Source organism: Felis catus, chromosome B4 (assembly GCF_018350175.1).
Source record: "Felis catus isolate Fca126 chromosome B4, F.catus_Fca126_mat1.0, whole genome shotgun sequence".
Lineage (NCBI taxonomy): Eukaryota > Metazoa > Chordata > Mammalia > Carnivora > Felidae > Felis > Felis catus.
The window spans coordinates 46,666,899-46,692,248 of record NC_058374.1 but is presented as its reverse complement, the minus strand read 5'-3'; the positions used below and the strand labels follow the sequence as shown (position 1 = coordinate 46,692,248).

The 25,350-nt window shown below is 42.1% G+C and overlaps 1 protein-coding gene across 2 annotated transcripts in view; it reads right to left on the bottom strand.

The window, feature by feature from the left end:
- CREBL2 (cAMP responsive element binding protein like 2) overlaps positions 1-25,350 on the bottom strand; it is a 65,790-nt gene that overhangs the window by 24,911 nt on the left and 15,529 nt on the right. The window contains exon 1 of one of the 2 annotated variants that reach the window (XM_003988426.6): positions 1,414-1,725. The exons of the other annotated variant lie outside the window; for it this stretch is intronic. Coding sequence (XP_003988475.1) covers positions 1,414-1,428 — 15 coding nt within the window. The 5' untranslated portion in view covers positions 1,429-1,725. Of the gene's footprint in view, positions 1-1,413; positions 1,726-25,350 lie in introns of those variants that run through there. 2 annotated transcript variants of the gene reach the window in all.

The following is a 25,350-nucleotide window of genomic DNA, read 5'->3' as shown; positions in this document are numbered from 1 at the left end:
ATGTTATTTTAGCATCCTTAAAGAGCTGTGACATTATTTTCTACAAAAGAGAAGGGATACGGTATTCAGATTTACTTTCAAACCAATACTGAACAGTCAAGCTAGCAAGACTTTTATGGAAAATCATTTTCTAATGTTCCTGGAAAACTTTCAGAACTCCCTCTTTCTGTCTTGGAAATACCACTTCCTATTAGGGTTTGCTACTTCACAAGCAAACTGTTTCTCTAGGTGAGTCTCAATTTCAGAGTACTGCAGTGGGCTTTCCCTTCATTTATCACTTTTCTCAGAGCCTTCTGCAAGAACGGGAAGAGGCGATAATGTAGACTAACACAAACAGCACAGAGAAGCGAGAGGTGTTTTCATTCTAAGGATGGGTGAAACAAAAATGTGACCGCAGCAAAGTGTTACTGGTTAAGTGGAGGGGGACAAGAGCACCCAAACAAAGGAAAAAGCTAGCACGAGCAGTATGCCAGAGCCTGTGGAAAGTAGGAGCTCTGAAAGGCAAAGAGAAGGAGTAACTTCTACTTCAAAGGCTGGCAAAGTCTAGCAGTCTGAGTCCTTAAAAAAAAAAAAAGTCCAATTTCTTAAACATGCCAGAACATCAGTAAGCTGATGAGTAATGAGCTGACCATCCCTATATCTTCATGAAATAAAACTGGACAACACTAATGTGGATAGAAAGACAGGGTATACATAAACTATGTGAATTACCCAATTATGAATAATGCCTGCTAGAATCATAGGGATAAGTGATTTTTTTTTTTTTTAATGGCAAAAGACGGATGGAAGTGGAATATTAAGATACATTACCAAGAAGGAATTCACTACTTTTCCTAGAGAAGGCTTTCTAGAGGAGGTTAGATTCTGGACGAATAGCAACAGGAGCTTCGCAGAGTGTTCCAACCAACCACAGGAAAATAGCTCATAGGGGGAGTGAACTGATTATATGAATGGGGCATTGAGTAAGGGAGCCTGAGAGAAGAAAGGGGAACCTTCAAGGGGAATAGGGCTGGTTCAGGGTGCCCTAATTAAGGTCTCCACACCGGAGAAAGTGTGGGAGAGGGCCGGGGAAGGCAAAAAGAGAAAACACGGTAGTTTCTTCACTTATCTCGCTAGGCAAGTCAAGGACTAGGGTTTGCGCTACCTGGAAAAGCTGACAAACAGGCTTGTCCGGGGAGTGAAAAATTTCCAGAGGAGCAGGCCCTTTCTGGAAAAACACAGCCCCCTGTTCCCTGAATTTCTGGCTGGGTACAGGGGGTAACAACTGGAGGCGCAGGGATGTCTAAGGCAGGTGTTTCCCGGGTGTTGGCGAGGCTACCAAGCTGAGGTTCAGCGGCGAGTCTAGCACTTAGCGACAAGCAGGCGGCGGCGGCGGCGGCGGCAGCAGCTGCGCGTGCAAACCACAGGACTTACCTTACTGTCATCCATCTCGGCGGACAGGCCGGCCTGGCCAGGCGCTCCCTCCCCCTCCCCTCTCCCGGCTCAGCCGGCCTGGCCGGGCCCGGCCCCCGCCCCGGGGGAAGAAGGGGATATGGTTCTGACTGTCTCCTCCTCTCGCCTAACAGTTCGCTTCCCTGAGGCCACAGTCACGGGGACGAGGGACCAGTTCAGGAATGACAGAGCGGACCCTGGAGGCGGCCCAAAACGCCTCCCTTTGCCGCCGCCGCCTCCTCCTCCCCCTCCATGACAGTCTCTGGGTGTGTTTACAGACTCCCTGGAGAGCCGCCCAGACGGGAGGGTGGGCGGGAGTACTGCACGCGGAATGGCCTCGTCAGTTGCCGTAGTCGGCGGCATTCTGGGGATTGTAGTTTTCCCTAACGCACCGTCTGCAAGGCTGACTAGGAAGAAAACTACAATGTCCACATAGCCTCAGCAAGGCGTCTGTTTTCCTCTTGCTTCTGAACGCGGCGGAGGAGGGGCTAGCCAGGAGATCAGACTACGTTTCCAACAGTGTGCTCTTTTGGACTTCCAGAGCTGTGGGCACCGGTGGCGCGAGTTTGAGGCCCTGAAGAGGCGCCCCTGAAGGAGGAGCATTGGGAGAGGGCCCTCTTTAGGGATACCGAGGAAACCCTCAAGGTTCTTTATTAAAACAAAAACAAAAAATTGTTGCTTTGGGAAACAATTTGCAGTTCCTCATAATATTAGACATAGAGTTACCATATGGCCAACAATTCCAGACAAATGAAAACATACCTCTGCGTGAAAACGTGTACACCAATGTTGTATCCTACAAGCATTATTCATAATAGCGAACAAGTGGAAACAACCCAAATGTCCCATCATTGTATGAATGGACAGGACAACTGACTGTGGTATATATGTTCAAAGGAATGTTAGAAGACCATAAAAAGGAATGAAGGACTGATACATGCTGCAGTGTGCAGGAGCCTTGAAAATAGGCTAAGTGAAAGCCTACATATTGTAGATTCCATTTCTGATGGAAGGTCTAAGTAGGTACATTAAAGGAAACAAACCAAGCAGTTGACTGGCCAGGGTTAGGAACAGCAGGGAGGTGGGGGCATGTATGGGGGAGATTGTTAATAGGCACTGGTTTTCTTTTTTTAGGTGATGGCAATGTTCTAAAATTAAGGGTGCCTGGCTGGCTTGGTTGGTAGAGCATGGGACTCTTGATACCAGGTTCTGCCCCTTAAATGAGTGAATTTTTAAGTATGTGAGTTATAGCTCAATAAAACCATCAAAAAAATAAGAATGTCTTTGTATCCTTCTGATTTAATAAAGTTAGTGAGCTTTTTGTTGTTTTAGCTTAAACCATTGAGAACTTCACAAATTCATTAACGTTCATTAACGTTATTCTGGAGAACTCATTGACCGAGTCCTTTCAAAGACCCTTAAATCCCAAAATTCAACTGAGGTAGAGTTCCTAGATTTAGCAATAAATATACAGAACACTCACACTTGATTTTAGGATAAACAAGTACCTTTTTAGTATAAGTATGTCCCATAAAATATTTAAGACACACTTTTACTTAAAAAAAAGTATTTATTGTTTATCTGAAAATCAAATTTAACTGAGTGACTTCTATTTTATCTTCCTTTTTTTAAGTTTATTGAGAGAGAGAAAGCGTGTGCAGAGGTGGGGAGGGGCAGAGAGGGAGCAAGAATCTCAAGCCGACTCCACCCTGTCCATGCAGAGTCTGACATGGGGCTCAAACTCATACTGCAAGATCATGACCTGAGCTGAAGTGGGACGCTCAACCGATGGAGCCACCAAGGCACCCCTGTTTTATTTTTTAACTCCAAATTGAGGAAGAATAATATAGGCATCCCTTGTTTTACTGCACTTCATTTTAGTGCGCTTTTTACAAATTGAATGTTTGTGGCAATGCTCCTTGAGCAACTCTGTTGATGCCATTTTCCCCACAGCACTTTCTCCCTTTGTGTCTCTGTGTCACATTTTAGTACTTCTCATAATATTTCAAGCTTTTTCCTTATTATTATGTTTGTCATGGCAATGTGATTAGTGATTACAACTTGCTTGAAAGCTCAGATGATGGTTAGCATTTTTTAGCAATAAAGTACCTTTTCATTAAGGTATGTACACTTTTTTTTAGACCCCATGTTATTGCACACTTCATAGACTGCAATATAGTGTAAACATAACTTTCACAAGCCCTGGGAGCCCAACAAATTCATTTGACTCGCTTTATTGTAGTGGTCTGAGAACTGAACCCACACTATCTCTGAGGTATGCCTGTAACAGGAAAGTTGAGTCATCTCTGACGGATCTATATAATGCTTCAGAGGAACTAAAGCAGGTCAGTTCCTCCAAATAAAAGCCACAGAGCCAGGTCATGCCGTTGGTAATGGGTCTGTCATGCTGGGGTTTCACCAGTAGGGCCCCCCAGAGGTGCTCCTGTAACCCCCAAGCTGCATTCCTGGAGGTCTCAGAGACATCTAGCCACTTCCTTTCTGATGATCATGGGAGCAAAAGTCTGTGCTCATACAGGCTCTCCTCCTCTGCCTCACCTAATACCCCTTCTGTTCTGCTCCAGGGGCTGCTTTCTACCCCTTTCTAGCTTCCTCTACTGTGCCCAGCCTGGCCTCAGTTCTGCTTCCCTAGCTCTGCCCTTGTCACTAAGTCCTCTTCTTTGAGGTGAAACTGCTTTTCCCTGGGTTAACCCTCCACCACTCTCTCTTCCTGCATCCTGGCTGACAAAAGTGCGTCCAGTCCTCTGTAATGGCACTTATCCACCCTGTCCTTACAGAGAGGCTGTGTATGAGCGGTTTGCAGATCCCATTGCCAGCCCCTCAGGAAGGAAGACTAGGACCTTTTGAACCATGCAGTGGAAATCTATAAACATACAGGAAAGTCTTTACACCAGCTTCAGGAGAGTGATTTTCTCTAGGAAGGGGGAGGGAAGGGTTTGGGATGGGGAGTGGTTAGTTGTATATTTAAATTTTTAAAAAAAAATGTTTATTTTGGGGAGAAGCAAGTGGGGGAGGGGCAGAGAGCGGGGGACAGAGGATCTGAAGCGGGTTGAGCTGACAGGCTGATAGCAGTGAGCCCGATTGTGGGGCTCAAACTCATGCACGGCAAGATCATGACTTCTGAGCTGAAGTCAGACGCTCAACCGACTGAGCCACCCAGGCGCCCCTATATTTAACTTTTATTTATTTATTTATTTATTTATTTATTTATTTATTTATTTATTTTTAAATATTTTTATTTATTTTTGAGACAGAGCATGAGCAGGGGAGGGGCAGAGAGAGAGGGAGACACAGAATCTGAGGCAGGCTCCATGCTCTGAGCTGTCAGCACAGAGCCTGATGCGGGGCTTGAACTCACAGACTGTGAGATCATGACCTGAGCCAAAGTCGGATGCTCAACCGACTGAGCCACCCAGGCGCCCCTACATTTAACTTTTAAAGAGATGAAGCAAATGTGTTAACTCTGGAAGTGGAGTGTGTGTTGTATTTTTGTCTTTATATTTCTGTACATTTGAAATATTATACAATTAAAGTAGAAATTTAAGTTTAAGAATTATAAATAGGCTCACTTTAGAAGGTGTGGAACTACTTTAATTTTTTTTAATTTAATTTATAAAAATAAATCTTAATCACATCATAAAATAAGACTTTGTAAAGGAAAGAAATTCGTCAAGGAGAAGTATTGTGTAGTCATATGTTAAACATTTGCTGAAAGTACCCAGAATTGGTAATGAAGAGGGGAGGGAGAACAAGAGAGTATTAGTTTTTATAAGTATAAATCCTCAAGGACTTTATAATCCAAGAAGGAGAAATTCACACGTATAAGGGACTCTGAACAATCACCAAACAAGGCATCCAGTGAAAATCATACAGACCAAGTTTAATATCCATGTGCTCAATTGTTCGGAGGGGGTAGGGAGCCCCGAGCGTCAGACCGACCCCTGGAAAAAGTAAAGTGAACACAGCAAATGCATTTTTTTATTTTTGAAGGAGCAGAACGAAGCTTAGAGGAAGAATCTTTTCTCAGGGTGCTGGGCCTGCTTTGTATTCGTGGTTTTCAATCTTTTCTTCCTATCTTGCCTTCTCAGAAGGAACTTCTGAGGCATGCAATTCCTTCTAAAAATGCATATAATTTTCTCTTCCCTCCCCTCCACACTCCTCCCTCCCCAACACACACACAAGCACATTTCATATACTCCCAGACACCCCACATAGAGGCACTGTTGGCCTATGATGCATCAAGCCTCTGCTGCTGTGGAGTTTCTTGCAGTGAGTTCCTAAGCAGCATGGCACACACCCACTGCCACTAAGTGTGCATGCCTTCCATGCCCTCATCTCTCTCTCCCCTGTTCCCCTTACCACTAGGCTAAAAGAGCACAGGTGTCTAAACAGAGCCAAGACGATCAAGTTACTCCCTGAGCCACATGGGTCTGCTTGGCACATATCCCCTGGGGAACATCAGAGAGAAAGGAAGCTCATTAAAATAACTTGTTAGGCTCCAGCTGGCTTCCCACTAAGTTTGACACACGAGTCTAAGAATTTAAAAATTATCCAGCCCTTTCCAAAGTTTCACTGGGAATGAAAATTGTTTGATTCAGTTCTGGCATGGCGATTTTTGCTGGACCCATCTCCAATCTAGAAACAGCAATAATTAAAAACAAAGGCTATCAAGAAAGAAACGAAGGTGGCCATGAAATCTACCATGGTAACTTCTGACCCACCTTAACACACACCATACGTGTGGGGAAGAAGGTATCCCAGAGTCAGCCCAGAAGTGACCCATTGTGACTTCTCTGTCCCTGGCTTGTCTTTTCAAAGAGTTGATCATCTGTGGCCGAATGATAAAGATTTTAAAATGCAGCGTGGTTGTACAGTGAATTTGTGGGTAGCTCCAATTATGACACGGGCTGAGAGAGGACAGGAGGATCACTATTCATTCAAAGGAAAAAACAAACCACTGATTGAAGAGAGGTAGGGGGTGGCATGAGATTAAGTGAGGAGGGCAAGGGAACAAAAATTAACCTTATTATAGAAACCACAAACAACGGGAACAGTACAATATTCTACATTCAGGAATGCCATGGCTACGTTGATATGTAAATCTGGCACTTGAACAACAGAGTATTATTGCTGCTGATATGGTAATCTTCAGAGGTACAGAGAAAAAGTGGGTGGGTCATGTGAAATTCATGAAATGCTTGAGGTGAACTCACTGCCGAAGTATTAGTCATGTTTTGTTTTGTGTGTGGTTTTTTTCCAATTTATTTTATAGATAAGGATTCCTCTGTACTTTTTGCTTCTGAAAAGTTGAGCTTATTTTCATGAGGCTATAAAGTATTCCAACTCAGAAGTTGGTTTCTGTTCTTAAGGCATTTTGCAAAATGCCTCCCCTCCTTTGGCCTACACGGACAAATATGTCTACATTTGCATACAGCACAGTACCTATTTACTCTTCACATTGGCTAGAAAGCTCAGAGGCAAGAACCTAAAGGAACATTTTAAGAGTGAGCGCATAATTCAGCCTGCAGCTTGTCAGCAGGAGCAAAATAAATAAATAAGGCCAAGAAGGACTAAAACAGTCTGCTGAAAAGGAAGGAAAAAAAGGCCTAATCAGCATAAAAATAAGGAAGAGAAATCGGAGCTCACGGAACCAAAACCTTCCATGTTCAAACTTTCCCTTACCTCTTCCCCTTCACCAACATAGAGAACTTCTCTCAAAACAACAGCTTTTCTTAATATGCCCTACCCTCCATTTCTACTTAAATACCGTTGCTATTCCTAAGCCAAAAGTATACCTTACCCAGCAGGAAAGAATCAAGTGTGTCCTTATTTGAAGAAATATGATAATTATTTGGCCAGCAAGCAACTGTTTAAAGCTGAACTGCTCTTTGTAAGAGATGGCTTGCTAAGCATCACTATTAGTCCCTTACACTTTAGTGCGAATGTACCTCTTTATCTTCCCTCTTATTTGCTGCCTAAAGATTAGTTTCACATGGGATTGAGGTGTGGGGGAAAAGAGGAATCTGTGCTTTTGAAGGATAGGTGTCCTAAGAGGGGAAGAGATCTGGGTAGATCTGATTGCCATGGCACGGGTTTGAGCATTTAAAAAGCAGCAAATGGCTAATGAGGGTTAGGGCAGTGGACATAGGAGAGCGATAAAGAATGAAGAACTGACCAAGGTACCTTCTTTCACAATTCTCCTGAGGGCTTACCCAACAGACACACATAAGACAGGCACATTTTACTCTATTGACTCAGACCCGTAGAAGTGTAAACTTACCATGACACATGTAATGGAGTAAATAAAAAAACTCAACCTGCATTGAAAGCTCAATGCCTTTTTTTTTTTTTTTTTTAACAGCTTTCTTCCATCAAAGTTCATTTTTGACGTTACTGTTTCTGGCATAAGCTTTGGTAAACCTAGAGTTGTTTGCTGAATGGAAATTTGACAGGGCTCCTTTTCTGGATCTTGCATTCTTAAGGAACAATGACTCCTGGGTTATCCAGGAGGAAGCATGGCTTTGATACCTGGAGATTCCAGGAGAGCAGCCGGGGAACTCCCTCTTGTTTTATGAATAGCCTTAACTGCACCAAATTTTGCTTCAATCTTCTCCATTTCTTTTTTTTTTTTTAAGTTTATTTATTTATTTTGAGAAGAAGGGGGAGGGAAGAGAGAGAAGGAGAGAGAGAGAGAGAGAGAGTCCCAAACAGCCCCCACACTGTCAGCGCAGAGGCTGACATGGGGTTTGAACTCAAGAACCATGAGATCATGACTTGAGCCGAAATGCAGAGTTGGACGCTTAATTGACTGAGCCACCCAGGCGTCCCAATCTTCTCCATTTCTTTTTTTTTTTTTAACGTTTATTTATTTTTGAGACAGAGAGAGACAGAGCATGAACAGGGGAGGGGCAGAGAGAGAGGGAGACACAGAATCCGAAACAGGCTCCAGGCTCTGAGCGGTCAGCACAGAGCCCAACGCGGGGCTCGAACTCACAGACCGTGAGATCATGACCTGAGCCGAAGTCGGACGCTTAACCGACCGAGCCACCCAGGTGCCCCTCTTCTCCATTTCTAAGAAAAATAAAAAACAAAATGCAACCTGAAATTTACTATTGGGATCCTATCAGACCTACTTATGACCCTAAAGATATTTTCAAGAAGGCACAAACAATATTTACGACAATGTAAGTGTTAACAATATTTTATGCATCTGCTTAGATGCTATCTGTTGCTAGATGTAAATACTTTTTTAAAAAAAATTTTTATGTTTATTTATTTTTGAGAGAATGAGAGACAGAGCATTAGCAGGGGAAGAGCAGAGAGAGAGAGGGAGACACAGAATCCAAAGCAGGCTCCAGGCTCTGAGCTGTCAGCACAGAGTCTAATGCGGGGCTTGAACTCACGAACCTTGAGATCATGACCCGAGCCAAAGTCGGACGCTCAAACCGACTGAGCCACCCAGGTGCCTCTAGATGTAAATACTTTTGATTCTTTCTTTCTGGTATTATCTTTTAATATTATGGATATTGTGAGTTTTCTGTTTGGTATCATAGATCTTCATTTATTTTTTGATCATTTACATATTTAGGTTAAGAATTTTTGTAAAGCATATTTTCAATTCCTTTGACTTTAAGGGTTCTCTCATCTGTGTAAGACTTCCATTCCAGGATATAGCTTTAAACTTTTTTTGCTTATACCTAGAGTTGTTTCCCAAAACATTTCAGTCTGAAGGTGGCTAATGTCAATTTCTTGGGTCAAGACAATGTTACCTGAACGGCATAGCACCTAACATTTTGTGTGATAACATATAATACTAGTAGTGGTAGTGTCACCTGACAGTTTCCAAAGAGGTCTGTGCGGATATTATCTGATAAGAATGAAAGTCTTACCACATGGAATCCAACCAATTGTGCTAACAGTATTTCTCCCACCAACAGCAGTCCTTTGGGAGAATGGCATGTTTGTTCTAGCTAAGGTTATCCTTAACAGTTAGACAGCAGAGTTCTGCTGGGTAGCCATTTCGGTCTCTGTCATTCGTAAACGTGTCCAAATCAGTAAAAGATTTCTTTCCATGCTATGTGAGATAGTCCTTTTAAAAAAGTACATTCCAGGGACACCTGGGTGGCTCAGTCAGTTAAGTGTCTGACTCTTGATTTGGGCTCAGGTCAGAATCTCACAGTTCATGGGTTTGAGGCTGTGTTGGGCTCCGCGCTGACAGTGCAGAGCCTGCTTGGGATTCTGTCTCTCCTTCTCTCTCTGCCTCTCTCTCTCTCTCAAAATAAATAAATAAACATTTAAAAAGCATTTTATTTATTTTTTTAATGTTTTTAATGTTTTTACTTATTTTTGAGACAGAGAGAGACAGAGCATGAACAGGGGAGGAGCAGAGAGAGAGGGAGACACAGAATCCGAAGCAGGCTCCAGGCTCTGAGCTGTCAGCCCAGAGCCCGACACGGGGCTCGAACTCACGGACTGTGAGATCATGACCTGAGCCGAAGTCAGACGCTCAATAGACTAAGCCACCCAGGCGCCCCTAAAAAGTATCTTAAAAATTAAAAAAATAAAATGTGTATTCCAGAGGTGCCTGGCTGGATCAGTCCAAAGAGCATGCAACTCTTGATCTCAGGGTCGTGAGTTTGAGTCCCACATTGGGTGTAGAGATTACTTAAATAAACAAACTTTAAAATAAGTATTCTAAATTTATCTCAATCAAGGTTCAAAGGACACCCTTTGATCCTTGTATTGTAAATAAGTCTATGTTGATTCTACCCTCACTGTTTACGATTTTTACAGATTCACACTATGCTATTTCTCAGTCTTCACCTATCCAAGATGAAACATACTGTTTTAAAAAGTCTTTCCCCGTGCCCGAGTCCTGTAGAGTTTTGCAGTGGCCTTTTCAGAACAGTTTCTGATGCCATCACTTCTTCTTCAGGACATCAAGACATCAATAACATCCCCTGTGTGTGGATGTGTGGAGGAACCAAAGTTGTTCTTGTTTGTTTGTGTTTTAATCTGATTGAAATAGTTATTCTGTTTTTATTTCTGTTCTGGACTTGATTCTGCCCTACATTTTCTGGGGCCTTCTACTGGAACTTTTAGGGCACATAACCACATAGCTGGGTGATCTATAGGAACTTTGCATAAGCATCTATATATTTTCAATGCAAATATTAAGCTCTTTTTCCCCTTTAAATTTTTTAATGTTTATTTATTTTTTTGGGGGGGGGGGTGCGGACAGCAGAGAGAGGAGATACAGAATCCCAAGCAGGCTCCAGGCTCTGAGCTGTTAGCACAGAGCCTGACACGGAGCTTGAACTCACAGACCAGGAGATCATAACCTGAGCTGAAGTCAGATGCTTAACTGACTGAGCCACTCATGCGCCCTTTCATTTTTTCCCCTTAAATTAGATCTTTAGACAGCTACCTTGTGTCTCCAACCAGATAGTATTATCAGAACTGAGAGTTCATACAACTATTCTCGTTTCATAATTCTCATTCTTCATTTTAGGAATGTAAAAGTCTTAAGAATTTGGTGGTAGAGCCTCTCCTGACCCTCCTGGTGCCTTTATGAGACTCGAAACACAAAAGTAACAACACCCTCCTCCCACTTTTTACCAGGAGTACATACATGTCATTGTGAATTTTATACGATTTGCTTTACATCTAAGCTGTGGCCTCTAGATAGCTTTCTAAACTAGGATAGAAAGTCATTTTGTCTTAAGTAATGCTGCCTTCCTCAAATAAGCTGCCTTTTTTTTTTTATTAAAAAAAATTTTTTTTAAGTAATCTCTGCACCCAACATGGGGCTCAAACTCATGACCCCAAGATCAAGAGTCGCAAGCTCTTGCAACTGAACCAGCCAGGCGCCCCTCAAATAAGCTTTTTGAGTTGTCCCGGTGCCAGTTCAAGATGGCCTTGTGCTGGCTGACGCACGTGCAGCTAGGGATTGTGCAAGTAACGTTGATCTTTTGCTGCATGTTTGTACCTCAATTGTCAGCCTGGACTCTTACCCTCTCCCCTCTGTGCTTGGCCCTCTCCCCTCTTCCACATGGCTCTTGTGCTGTGTTGTTTTTGCCCTTTTGTGTTTTCAGACAGCAGGTTCTGGAAGAGGGTTATCCTTTCCCTAATCCTGTAAGATTTTCTCCAGTCTGTTTTGTCTAGAAAACTTCAGGCTTTCTGTTTCCCTTAGATAGCCTCCTTTCCCACTCAGCATGGAATTTGTCTGTTGACCTGGTCAGTTCTGGCGGCTTCAGGTGAGGTGCAAATACATGCCTGCTCCCTTGAACCTGGCCATGGCTTCCAGAAGACAAGATCACACCTTCTCTTCGTGGTAACCCCTCTCCTCCCTCCCCCTCTCCCACCTACACTGTAGGATCCCTCAGGAAAGGAGGAAGTAGGGATCGCTGGCCCAGTGTTCTGCCCTATAGCTGTGTTTCCTCCCCACTTCCAATGTCTTCTCTCATTCACACTTTCCTCCCTTGTTTCACTCCTAAATCAAGACCACTTCTCTCCTTGCCACGGACGCAGCACACTTGGCCGCTCCCCCAGCTCTGCCATCCTTCAGGCTTGGGAAGAGGTCCCTGAGCAGTTTGCCCAGGTGCCTGCAGGGCAGCTCAGTTCCCAGCCAACCAAAGTGCTAAGTAAGGTACCCAGCACGGCGCTTCTCTTATTTCCACAGGTGCTACTGCTAAGCTTGGAGGAGGCAGTTAGTTTGTTGTGGGGGAGGAGGCTGGCTGGTGATGGAATTAGAGCCCCCTCGGCATTCTTCAAGGGAGCTGCCTCCCCAGATTTCCCTGTTTAATGTTTCCAGCAAACAGGTGGTCACTCCACTGGAGGTGAATTCCTGGATATTTTTACCCAACACCCCATAAACAAAATGACAATGTTATTGGACATGTCATACAGCCAGGCATATGAGTAATGTCCCCATTAATCAATTTGCCAAAGAAAACAGGTTGCTATCTAAGCTTGTTTGGAGAGATGCTAGTTATGTGAGGGAAGAAAAACTTGGGCATCTGCTTAAAAGTACACTGTCAAGATTAAAATGATATATACTTGGTGACTTGTGTTTTTAAGCTAACCTTTCCCTATGCAAGACTGCACCCGCAAACAGTTGACACTCAAGCAATTGTTACAAGAACATCACTATAATGACTTCGGTGGTGCCTGTTCCACTGGGGTTGAGGTAGAGATAAGACAGAATCCGAGAGAGATGTGACTTTATCAGATTTGTCACTATACTATTAAGAAGTGTCATGCTACCAAGAAATCCTTCAGTTGGAGTATGATTAATTCATTTTTTAATCCATCCACTCATTTAGAAATGTACTGGGCAGCTCCTTCTCACCAGGCATTGTGCCAAAAGCTAGATACACAAAGATGTGCCCTCTAGAAGCTTACACACTAAAGGGGGGTTCATTTGCATACTTCTCTAAAGTATGTAAATGAATAAGTGCATGACAGCGCATTAAGTGTAATAACAGAGGTATATATAAAATATAAAGAGGACCTAGGGGAAGTCTTTGCTGAAAGGGCTGATTTCTGAGCCAGGTCTCAAAGGGTGGGTACACGTTTTTCGAGCAGGCAAGCAAAGAAACATTGGCAAAGGCATACTGGTGTGAAATAACAATGGGGGACTGCAAACAGTTTGGTTACCTTGTAACTTAGGCATCTCAGGAAATGGGAAGAGTAGTGTCGAGAGCTACGGCCAAAGGGGCGCCTGGGTGGCTCAATCGATTAAGCATCTGACTTCCGCTCAGGTCATGATCTCGCAGTTTGTGGGTTCCCGCACGGAGTCAGGCTCTGTGCTGACAGTCTGGAGCCTGCTTCAGATTCTGCGTCCACCTCTCTCTCTGCCCCTCCCCTGCACGTGCTCTGTCTCTCTCTGTGTCCCTCAAAAATAAACAAACGCTGGGGAAAAAAAAAAAAGAGCTAGGGCCAAAGAAGTAGACGGGAGAGAATGTCAAGAGGGGGGACTTAATTTGAGGGTGTATGGGAAGCACTCAAGAGTTTAAGCAGGAGAGAGGCGCCTGGGTGGCTCAGTTAGTGAAGCATCTGATTCTTCATTTCGGCTCAGGTCATGATCTCGAGGTTAGTGAGATGGAGCCTTGCCTTGGGCTCTGTGCTGACAGCGCAGATCGGGATTCTCTCACCATCTGTCTCTCCGCCCCTCCCCCGCTCACACTTGCGCGCTCGCGCGCTCTCTCTCTCTCTCTCTCTCTCTCTCTCTCTCAAATATAAATAAACTTAAAAAAAGAGTTTAAGCAGGAGAGTAATAATTAAATCTGGGGGGACGTGGATCTTCCACATGCAATTGACACCTCCTTAGTACTCTTAATTTATTTTAAAACATTTTTTATACTATGTCATGCCATACTCGTAGTATATGCTATATGACAGTGTGGTATATGGCATATGGAATTTAATATTAGAGTATAACGGCCTGGCCTATACTCTTACTATGTGATGGCCGAATGAAGAGCCTGACATAAGTCTCTCACTCTTGGTCAGATGTGAGTAGTATTAGCAGCCGTAAGCCAAACCACCTGACTCGATAGGCTCTATCATGCACAAGCAACAGGTGACAAAGAAGTGTTGGGATGTCTCCATTGCAGCTACACGACCATGCCAAATGTATGTTCCAGAGATTACTTTAACCCCTCTGTCAACCCAGAATTGTAATTCAACTTAACGTTATATCTCTGGGAAAGGACAGAAAGTTTGAAAATGTTAGTAAGTCATGGAATTCACTCCAGAGAAGCCTTTTATTCCCAGCTTTACTGAACTATGTCCATTTTGCAAGGTGGATGATACCTATAATGACCATATAGAAGACGGATTAAACATTATCAATGCTCTTCAGTTCCCCACGTCATGCCCATAACATGTACTACCAACAAGTGACGGATGAGCAGATGGAGGCAGTGATAGATTAGAGGGACTGAATTTAGAATCTTCCATTTATTCATTAGAGTTGAAAATATATTAAAGAAAGGTGACAAAATAAAAGAAAACTCAATGTTCTCTACACAAATTTTCCTTAACCAGATGGAATTTCTCTTTTTCATTTGTAAAAGTAAAAAAAAAGTTAGCTTTCTATTGCAAAAGAAGCATGTGCTCCTGATAAAACATTCAAGCAATAAAGTTATAAGGTCAATGGTGAAAACCTCTACTCCATCTCTCTCACTCGCCAGAGTTAACCACTGTATATCTTTCCAGAAAGTTTCTACACACTAAAAAAGTATAGGTATCTCCCTTTCATTTAAAAAATTTTTTTCCAACATTTTTATTTATTTTTGGGACAGAGAGAGACAGAGCATGAACGGGGGAGGGGCAGAGAGAGAGGGAGACACAGAATCGGAAACAGGCTCCAGGCTCTGAGCCATCAGCCCAGAGCCTGACTCGGGGCTCGAACTCACGGACCGCGAGATCGTGACCTGGCTGAAGTCGGACGCTTAACCGACTGCGCCACCCAGGCACCCCAATCTCTCTCTTTCATTTTAATACAAATGGAATTTTTTTTTTACTTGAGAGAGAGAGAGAGAAAACGTGTGCATATGTGCACATGCGCACACGAGTGGGAGAGGGGCAGAGGGAGAGGGAGAGAAACTTTTTTTTTTTTAATTTAAAAAACCTTTTGGTTTTAATTTAAAACCTTTTGGGGCACGTGGGTGGCTCAGTCAGTTAAGCATCTGACTTCGGCTCAGGTCATGATCTTGCAGTTTGTGGGTTCGAGCCCTGCGTGAGACTCTGCTCTAACAGCTCAGAGCCTGGAGCCTGCTTTGGATTCTGTGTTTCCCTCATTCTCTGCCCCTCACCCATTTGCACTCTGTCTCTCTCTCTCTCAAAAATAAACATTAAATTTTTTTTTTAACATTTAAAAACAGTTTTATTTATCTTGAGAGAAAGAGAGTGAGTGGGAGATGGGGCAGAGAGAGAGGGAGAGAGAGAATCCCAAGCAGATTCCATGATGTCAGCACAGAGCCCAACGTGGAGTTCCATCTCACCATTGTGAGATCATGACCTGAGCCAAAATCAAGAGTCAGCCATTTAACCGACTGAACCACAGATGGTGCCCCACAAATAGAGTTACATAAAACACACTGTTGTGCATATTTCAATTAACAACATGTATTGGATATTATTCCTTATCACTGTGTGTGAGACACTATCTTCTTCCGTCAGCATTGTTTTCTTTCCTTTCAGAATTTACTTTTTGTTCTAGTTTCTATTTTTACTAGTTAAACAATGCAGAAATATGCAACTTTAAATATAGATCTTTCTGTTCTTGTGTGAACTTTTCTGTAGGACAGATTTCTAGAAGAGGAGTCTCTAGGTCAAGTATATGTGCACTTGAATTTTGGCAGATGTTGCCAAGTTTTCTTCCAAAAGGATAACAAAATATAATCTTCTACCAGTCGTACATGTCTCCCTACTTGCCAGACAATGCGTTTTATCAAACTTTTAAAGCTTTACTAATTTGATACATTAAAAATGGTATCTTGGTGCTATTTTAATTTGCATGTATTGAATTAGCAGTGAGGTTAGCTATTCTTTGTGTGTGTGTGGTGGGGCATTCATATTTCTTTTTCTAATGACTACCAGTTCATGTTTTTGCTCATTCTTCTATGGGTGGTTGCTCTTTTTCTTATAGATTTCTGAAAGCTGTCTATATACTAAAGGAATTACACTGATATTATATGTATTAACCTTTTTTTTTTTGCCCAGATTGTTGACTTTGTTGATTGTTTTTTTCAGAAGATTCCATTTTTAAGTAGTCATATTTGTTAATCTTTTCTTTATGACTCCTGGATTTTATGTCATACTTAGAAAAAGTCTTCTCCATGACAAGATTATTTAAAAAATTCACTGTTTTATTCTAGTACTATTATGATTTCATTTTTATATGTCTTTTGTCCACCTGGGATTTATTTTTGATGTTCAGAGAAAAGTACAGATCTACTTTTATTTTTCCTAAAAAATGAACCACTTATCCCAACACCATTTATTGAATATTTTTCCTATTTATTGGAATGCTTCTCTTATCATAAACTTATTTTGTTTGCACTTGGATCCATTTCCAGACCGTCTACCTCTTTCCATTGATCTATTTCAGCACTATATCAACTATTTTAATTAGTGTAGCTTTATAGTACATTTAAAAAATCTAATGGCTAAGGCAGTGCAAATACCCTGTATGATATTATAATGATATATGTCATTATACATTTGTCAAAACTCATAGACTACAATACCAAGAGTGAACCCTAAAGTAAAGTATGGCAATTGGGTGATTATGATGTGTCAAGTAGGTTCTTCCTTGGTAAAAAAAAAAAAAAAGTACTATCCTGGGGGTGCCTGGGTGGCTCCATCAGTTAAGCATCTGACTTGATTTCGGCTCAGGTTGTGATCCCAGGATCGTGGGATCAAATCCTACTTTGAGCTCTGTACTAACAGTGCAGAGCCTGCTTAAGATTCTCTCTCTCTCTCTCTCTCTCTCTCTCTGCTTCTCTCCTGCTCACTTGTTCTCTCAAAATAGATAAACATTTTTTTTAATATACTGTAGGGTACAGATTTTTTTTTTAATAAATAAACATTTTCTTTAAAGATGTACTATTCTGGTGAGTGATGACAATGGGAGAGGCTATGCATGTGTGATAGGTAGGGGTATATGGGAATTCTCTGTACCTTCCTCTCAGTTTTGTCGTAAGCCTAAAACTGCTCTGGAAAAATAAAGTCTTAAAAAGCTAAATGAAATTAAAATTGAAAAATTCTAACAGAACTAATTCCCTTTCATCACTTTATTTTCATGTTTATACTTCCAGATGATCTATACTCAAATGCCAATAAGAAACATAATTGTATGATATGTTTGTACTGAGTAACAATGGATGGTGAGATAATTTAATGATTCTTCAAAAAAAATTTTTTTTTAATTTTTATTTATTTTTGACAGAGATAGAGAGAGAAAGAGCAAGCAGGGAAGGGGCAGAGAAAGAGGGAGACACAGAATCCAAAGCAGGCTCTAGGCTCTGAGCTGCCAGCACAGAGCCCAAGGTGGGGCTCAAATCCACGAACCGTGAGATCATGACCTGAGCTGAAGTCGGATGCTTAACCGACTGAGCTACCCAGGAGCCCCCGTAATTTAATGATTCTTAATAGCCCATGTGATTTTTATGTTGTTTTCATTTCCAATATTTCAGTATAAACAACATTGATTCATATCTATTTTTCTGATTTGACAGTATGTATTATAATTTCTTCTTGTGTAAATAAACTTTTGGCTGAAAGTCCTGGATGATATCCCAGTGCTTATTCCACCACCATACTGAACCCTTTAAAATTCATGAAAGCAGGCAGTGCCTACTGAAAATTGGAAACTCTAGATCTGTGCTAGAATGTGGATAAAAAAAGCTCACGTTCTTGGGGAGCCTGGGTGGCTCAGTAGGTTAAGCGTCTGACTTCGGCTCTGTGCTGACAGTTGGGCTCTGTGCTGACAGCTCAGAGCCTGGAGCTTGCTTCAGATTCTGTGTCTCTCTCTCTGCCCCTCCCCTGCTCACATTCACTCTCTCTCTCTCTCTCTCTCTCAAAAATAAATAAAAACTTAAAAAAAAAAAAGAAAGCTCATGTTCCTCATGTTTCTTACCCCACAATCCCAGTAAGTGTAGGGTCCCAGAATCAGCTTTTGTTCACTATCTTCTCCATACCAGGTATCTCCCATCTGTGTATTTAGTTAGAGATGCAGATTTTTAGCCTTGGTAGAAGACAGCTTTACTAAAAAGCACAAAGGCACCATCTGAAATCTCAGAAACTGCAGTCACTGTGGCCAAACTGTAACCCTTATGTGGTTTATAGGCTACATCCTCCCTCTTGAAGTCCACAGACATTCTGAAGGTCTCTTGAAACAGCTCTGAGTTACACTTAGGAGGTTCAGAAATGCAAAACCAAAAAGTTCAGAAATTACAACCTGAAGGAAATGACAAATAGCTTCTTGGCAACCTTTGTCTTTCCTCATCATCGTTTCCACCACCCCTCTTCCCTCTCCCCTCAACAAAATCTGGGAGTTCAAAGCTAGATATTACCTCTACAGGATTGGCCAAGAGAATTTCTTCATTAGGCTTCCAACTTCTAACTCCCATTCATCTTGAAGTTTCAGGTGGGTACTATTGTAACCATTATCCACACAAGAGCTGGGGAAACAGGAACAGATAGATTCCCTCATGAAACAGAGTAAGAAGTAGCTTTGACTGTTTCACACGACCATGAGGACAGGCCAAAGCCAGTTGCCTTGTGAAGTCAAGAGCTCTCCCTCTGATTGCCTTCTGCCTGGATTCCTTAGATAGAATTCCTGAATTGGGCCAGAAGCTGAAGTAAATGATCTTTGAGTTGGGGTGTGTATGGCTCGTAGAAAGCTTCCCCAAGAAGATGGCAGCTGAGCCAAATATAGAATGGGATTCAACTAAGCACAAAAGGAAGGGAGAGGAAGAAGAGAGACTAGCATCGCAAATGGAGGGAAGAATATAAAGAAAGGCATAGACATGCGATACAGCATAGCAGGAACTACAAATACTTCAGTACTTTATTTTTGGAGCAATGAATCCCTGGTAAGATATGGTTGGAATGATGTTGGAGAAGTAAGGGGTAGTTAGGTCCTAAGGGTCCTAGTATGCCATGATCAAAAACTTGGGTTTTATCTTACAAATGTTTGAAGGGTTTTTAATGTTTATTTATTTATTTTGAGAGAGAGCATGTGAGCAGGAAGAGAGGCAGAGAGAGAGGGAGAGAGAGAGAATCCCAAGCAGGCTCCACACTGTCAGCACAGAGTCTGATGTGGGGCTCGACCTCACGGACCATGAGATCATGACTTGAGCTGAAATCAAGAGTCAGATGCTTGACTGACTGAAGGTTTTTAAACAGATGAATGATATATGGTAACTGGAATAGCCCCCATATAAATATCGTAATGATGACCTTACCAAAAAAATACAAGACAATTTTGAAATTAGCCTAATTAATGAAAGCTGGTGGGAATTTTGCCATTTATATGTTAGAGGATCATCACACCTATTCTAAGATTAAGTCTCTACCTAGCTTCTTAAACTGGGTTTTGACATAGTTGGATTTATGTACTGGAAAGATCATCCTGGTAGCCTTGCAGGAAAACGTTTTAAGGGAATTGAGATTGGAAGTAGGGAAATAATTTAAAGCATTATTGTAATTGTCTAGGTAAGCAATGACATAGGCTTGAACTAGGAAAGTAGGTAGAGGTATCTGTTGAGGACAAAATCAGCAGATTTGCTTGAACAGTTAGTGTAACATAATAACATAATAAGGCAGCAATGAAATTGTACCTCAGAAAGAATCACGATTGATAAGCCCAGCTTCTGTGGTCTGAAGCCCATCACTGCTTCTTGCTTAGGTCATGCTTCTAGCAGGCTGCTTTATTACTGAGTACTGGAGGGATACTAAGGCAGGCCCGTTCCTGGGAGATGTGGGGCTTGTCTGATAAGCAGTTTTAGCTCCAAATGTTCCATCAGCTTTGCTGAACTTTCACAGAACTGCACTGCAGTTTTTTCCACTCAACCAATTTCCACTCAACCAATCTTCCACTCAACCAATTTTTCCACTCAACCAATCTTCTAAGATTTTTCCACTCAACCAATCTTCTATGCTTCTCTCCCTCCTCCCTTCCTCCCTCCCTGTCCCCTCCCTCCCTCCCTCCCTCCCTTCCTCCCTTCCTCCCTTCCTTCTTTCCTTCCTTCCTTCCTTCCTTCCTTCCTTCCTTCCTTCCTTCCTTCGCTTCTTCCATGATTCATAAGGGTCCAACCTATATCATAGTTTGATGCTCTCCCGGAGAACCTGGACCAAACTTATGGTGGATAAGCTTTGAGGCTCCAGAGTCACAACAACCTGGGTATGAACCTGGTCGTATCATTTCTAAATATGTGAGTTCAAGTGAATAATTCAATCTCATCATAGTACCAGTCTTCTCATCTATTAAATCATGATAAGTGCTGTGAGAACTAAATTAATCAGGCTTATAAAGTACTTAGCACAACATCTGGCACATAGCAAGTGCCTGTTAAGTATTAGCCATTCTTATTATCACAGATGGGGGATGAAGGAGAGGAAGAAGTCAGGGTAATTCTTAGGTTGCTGGCTATTTATAATATATTAACTAATCATAGTATTTTCTCAAGTTAATTCTCCTTTTGCATACAACAGATAATCCTTTTGAGTACAAAAGAGATTAGGAAAACCTTGTTCCTCCGTATTCCTAAATTTCTTGCCTCCTCCAGATTTCATGGCTAATGGAATATAAATCACTAAATGATACATCAAAATGGACATAAAAAAGATTCCTTTACTCCGGACTTGAGAGGGTGGCCCTTCTCTACATTACCCCAGGCATAGCTGTTCCCCATAAAATAGTAGCTGTGAGAATATTCTTTTGCCCTGTGGAGGAAAGGCTCATTCTAAAGCTCTTTCGTGTAACAAGGGAGAAAAATTATCCACCTTCCTTGAGGATCTAAAAGATCCTCCAAATTGAGTGCTTTTTATAGAGCTTTATTTATAACAATTGATCTATTAAATATGACACCAAGCACACTACAAAGTGTGTATTAGCAAATGATCCTCCCCTTTCCAAAACACCCTTAGGAAACTCAAGACAGAATCAGAATTCAAACCATAGACTGAAATATGGAGTTAAAACTATTAAAAAAAAAAAAAAAAGGAATGGAAAAGGAAAATGTAAACTCCTGAACAAAATTTTAGAAAATTTATGGTATAAACCTGGGGTGGGAAAAATCTAGCTGAGGAGTGTTTATATGAAAAATGGAGCCAACAGTGCAATTTTGGCTTAAAAAGAAATGAGTATAGGGGCATCCGGATGGCTCAGTTGGTTAAGCATCTGACTCTTAATTTTGGCTTGGGTCGATCCTAGGGTCATGTGACCAAGCCCCATGTTGGGCTCCGTGCTGAGCATGGCACCTACTTAAGATTCTCTTTGTCTCTCTCTCTCTCTCTGCCCCTCTCCCTTACTTGCTCTCTCTCTCGCAAAAACAAACAAACAAATAATAAAATAAAATAAAGAAATGAGTGTAATCTTCGGCTGCATGCCTTAGTAATGAAAATCTTCAATTTCCTCATCTGCAAAATTAAGGGCTGGATTAGATGGCTTCCAAGTCCCATACAGCTCTATTATTTTATTAGTATATGACTATGACTTTCAAGTTCTAAACTTGAGTTCCTACATTTTCAGGTAATGACCATGGAAAAGATTTATAGGCTTGATGAAAACAGATAATCCATTTCTCTGATTAACTTCACAGTTTGAATTATCTCCAGGAAAAAAAAAAATAATCTTTTTGTGTGAAGAGACCCACAGAGAGCTCCCAAAATGAGTGTGGCAATGGAATAAACTTGTGTACATCTAGTTCACATCATGTCAAGCTTTATACAAAACTATTTTTCTTGAGGTGGTGAGCTTGAGCAACCAGTTTTTCCTGAAGTTTGCCTGATAAATATGTTTATGATGAGCTGTACTGTCATCCTTCTATCTTGCCATAGCCTCGGAGGGCCCCTCCCAAGCCGACCGGCTGCTTACTGACTTTGGTAATCAAGGATTTCAGAGGCAGAGATCAAGGTCAATATGGGGCAACGGCAGAAAGGACTAGAGAGCCCTCATACCCAAGGTCCCCTTACTAGGCTCCGCTGTATGAGGGCTGAGGGAGGGTATGGATCTGAGTTTTAGCCACAACATACTAGGTAACCTATGGATTACCAATGAGCTCCCCCACTCCATCCCTGCTGATACCATTCTCTTCTGGACCCCTCATCTGGCATTTTCAGGCATTTCAAACATCTTTTGAGAAAAAGGCAGCAGAAGAGACCAATCGTGGGGACAGCAAAGCTTTAATAAAAATAGAATTCCAAATATTTCAGCCGGGAGCTCTTTGTTTAGCTAAGAGAGATTTAGACAGTGGATCAGAAAGCCTGAATCTCTTTCTAGTCCTGCAATTAAGCAGGTGCATGCCCTTGGGCAAGCCACTCAACAACCTTGGGCCCTGTTTCCTTACTTGTAAATGGTGAGGAACCCTACCTAGCTACTTCCAAGAGCCTAGGACCCCCAAACTAGGACCAGCTTGTATCCTGAGCAGGAAAGGAAACGTATGTAGGCTTGGAGGTGATCTCTGTGAGGCCTATTAAAAAGCACCCTAGAACTTTAAAAAGAAGTGTCCGAAAAGCAATACGCAAGAACTGAAATCACAGGACTCCCAGGTTCTTGTCTCACATCAGTCCCTCCCAGGTATTGGCTGAGTTGCTCTGTGTCTCACTTTCTTAATTCTGTCAGGCAGAAGAGGTCAGAGAGGGTGGGGCTATGGCCAATGGATCATGTTCTCAACGTTCTGGAAAAAGGACAGAGGTAGCAGAAAGTCCAGGAGAGGAGTTTCCACTGCAAATTGACCACAGTCCATTCTCTTTCCAGATTGGAAGGTAGGTAAGAACTGCTATAGCACCCCTGACTTCTTCAGTTACCTTCATTCCCTCAGCTGCACAGCCACCAACTTGGGAAATCAAAATCTTGGACAAAAAAGGGTAAGTCCAAGAGATGCTAAATTAAATGGACTTTAGGAAATTTTTGTGGGATCCACAGACAATTGTTTTCGGGGGCGGGGGAAGGCCTTCCTTTTTTTTTTTTTTTAAACTGTGGTACAAGATACACAACCTGAATTTTACCATTGTAATTGGTTTTAAGGGTACATTCCAGTGGAGAGGACTTTTCTGATGACTCCAGTTCTCTCCCCATACTGATGTAGACTGTATAGTCCTTTGCTAGCAAATTTCTTCAGGGTCAGATCGCAGGGGCTCCTCAGTTAAGCTGGGTTAGTTAGCTCCTGCAACAGGGAAGTCCTCAAAAATACCAGAAATGTGACAGGAAATCATTCAGGGGTCATTTCTCCTTGATGTGAGGGAGATCTCATTTCTTGCTGTGTCCCTTTAATTTTTTATCTCTCTGTCTTGGCCCTAACAACTTGTCCAGACCTGTGGCTTGCCCTTGGGCCTGCTTTCTTTTGTTATGCTGCATTTTCGTTCTCTGCAGACTCCTGGCTTATCCTGACTCTGAAAAACCTATTTTCCTCGGGATCTGACTTGTCTGCCCCTTCAGTGGTCTCGCATAGCTTATTTGTCAGATGTGACTGACAGCTCCTGCTCTCTACCTGAGCTTCAGCCCCACACCTCTGACTGCCCACTGGTCATTTCCTCTGGAATGTGCCAGTCATTCTTCTGCCAACCAGACTGCAACATGTTTAAACACAACCTTCATTTTTTTTTTTTTTTTTTTGCCACAAACCAGCTGCTTTTATAACCTCTCATTCCCTGTCAATAGTCCATTAAGTCATTTAGACCAGAAGCAACATCCTCTCTGATTTAATCTCCCTTCACTGCCCTCAGCCATTCATTCCTTAAGAACACTCAGATTTTCCTTCAAATATTGATCATTGTTTCTGTCCTTCCTCTGCCTCCCCCCATGCCCATTTTTAGGTCCTTACCACCTCTCATATCATCTAGTGCTCACATCCACTCTTTCCCCCACTCAATTTCCCGTGCCAGGCCTAGACCTATCTTTATTAATCAAGTCATGCCTGTTCAAAACCCTGAAGTTCTTAACTTGTCCTATCATACAGGTTTCTTGACCTTTTCAAGCTATTCAGGTTTCCTCTAATTTGCTCCCATTCTAGACAATCTTTCTGCCAGGCAGCTACGTTGTAATGGAAAGTTTAATGGACTTGGAATTAGTGGGCCTGCTTTCAAATCCCAGCTCTGTACTCAGCAGAACCACCTTGGGCAATTCACTGACTCTCAGAGCCTTGGATCCCCATTTGCAAAACGGGGATAATAATGGTTCTGTCATAGGGAACTTTATGAGGATTTAATGAGATAATGTGTGTGGAAGCAAATTAACATTGTGCTTAGAACCCACATTTAAGTTGACTCCCTAGGTTTGAATTCAGGCGTTTCCGCTCAATAACTATGTGACCTGGAGAAAGTTCCTTAACCTCGCTGGGCTTCATCTTTTTTTGTTTGCAAAATGGAGATATTAACAATGTATATGTCACAGTCCATAGTGATGATTAAATTGAGACAATATATTAAAGTGCTTAACACAGTTCCTGGCACACTATAAACTCTAATAGGTGTAAGCTATTAGGATTATGTGCAAGAGATTTAGTACAGTGCTGAACACCTAATCAGGCACCTAAAAAATATTTGCTAACTTTGTTGATGAATTCATCACATCTATATGATCTCATTTCCCACTAATTCTTACTATGCACATTCTTGTCACCCTTCCTCCAGACCGACTATCTTGGTTTTCCATGAATACATCTTCCACTTCTCTTGCCTTTGGTTACAGTATTTCTCTTTTCTAGAATGTCATGATTTCTCTTCCCTGCCTATCTAAATTCTTCCTGTTTTTCAAGGTCTATTCTAAATCTTGCTTCCATAAATCTTGTTCTTAGTATTTAAAAAAAAATTTTTTAATGTTTATTTTTTTTTTTAATTTTTTTTCAACGTTTTTTTATTTACTTTTGGGACAGAGAGCGACAGAGCATGAACGGGGGAGGGGCAGAGAGAGAGGGAGACACATAATCGGAAACAGGCTCCAGGCTCTGAGCCATCAGCCCAGAGCCGGACGCGGGGCTCGAACTCACCGACCGCGAGATCGTGACCTGGCTGAAGTCGGACGCTCAACCGACTGTGCCACCCAGGCGCCCCTTAATGTTTATTTTTGAGAGAGAGAGAGACAGAGAGAGACAGAGAGAGAAAGAGACAGAAAGAGACAGAGTGCGAGTGGAGGAGGGGCAGAGAGAGTGGGAGACACAGAATCTG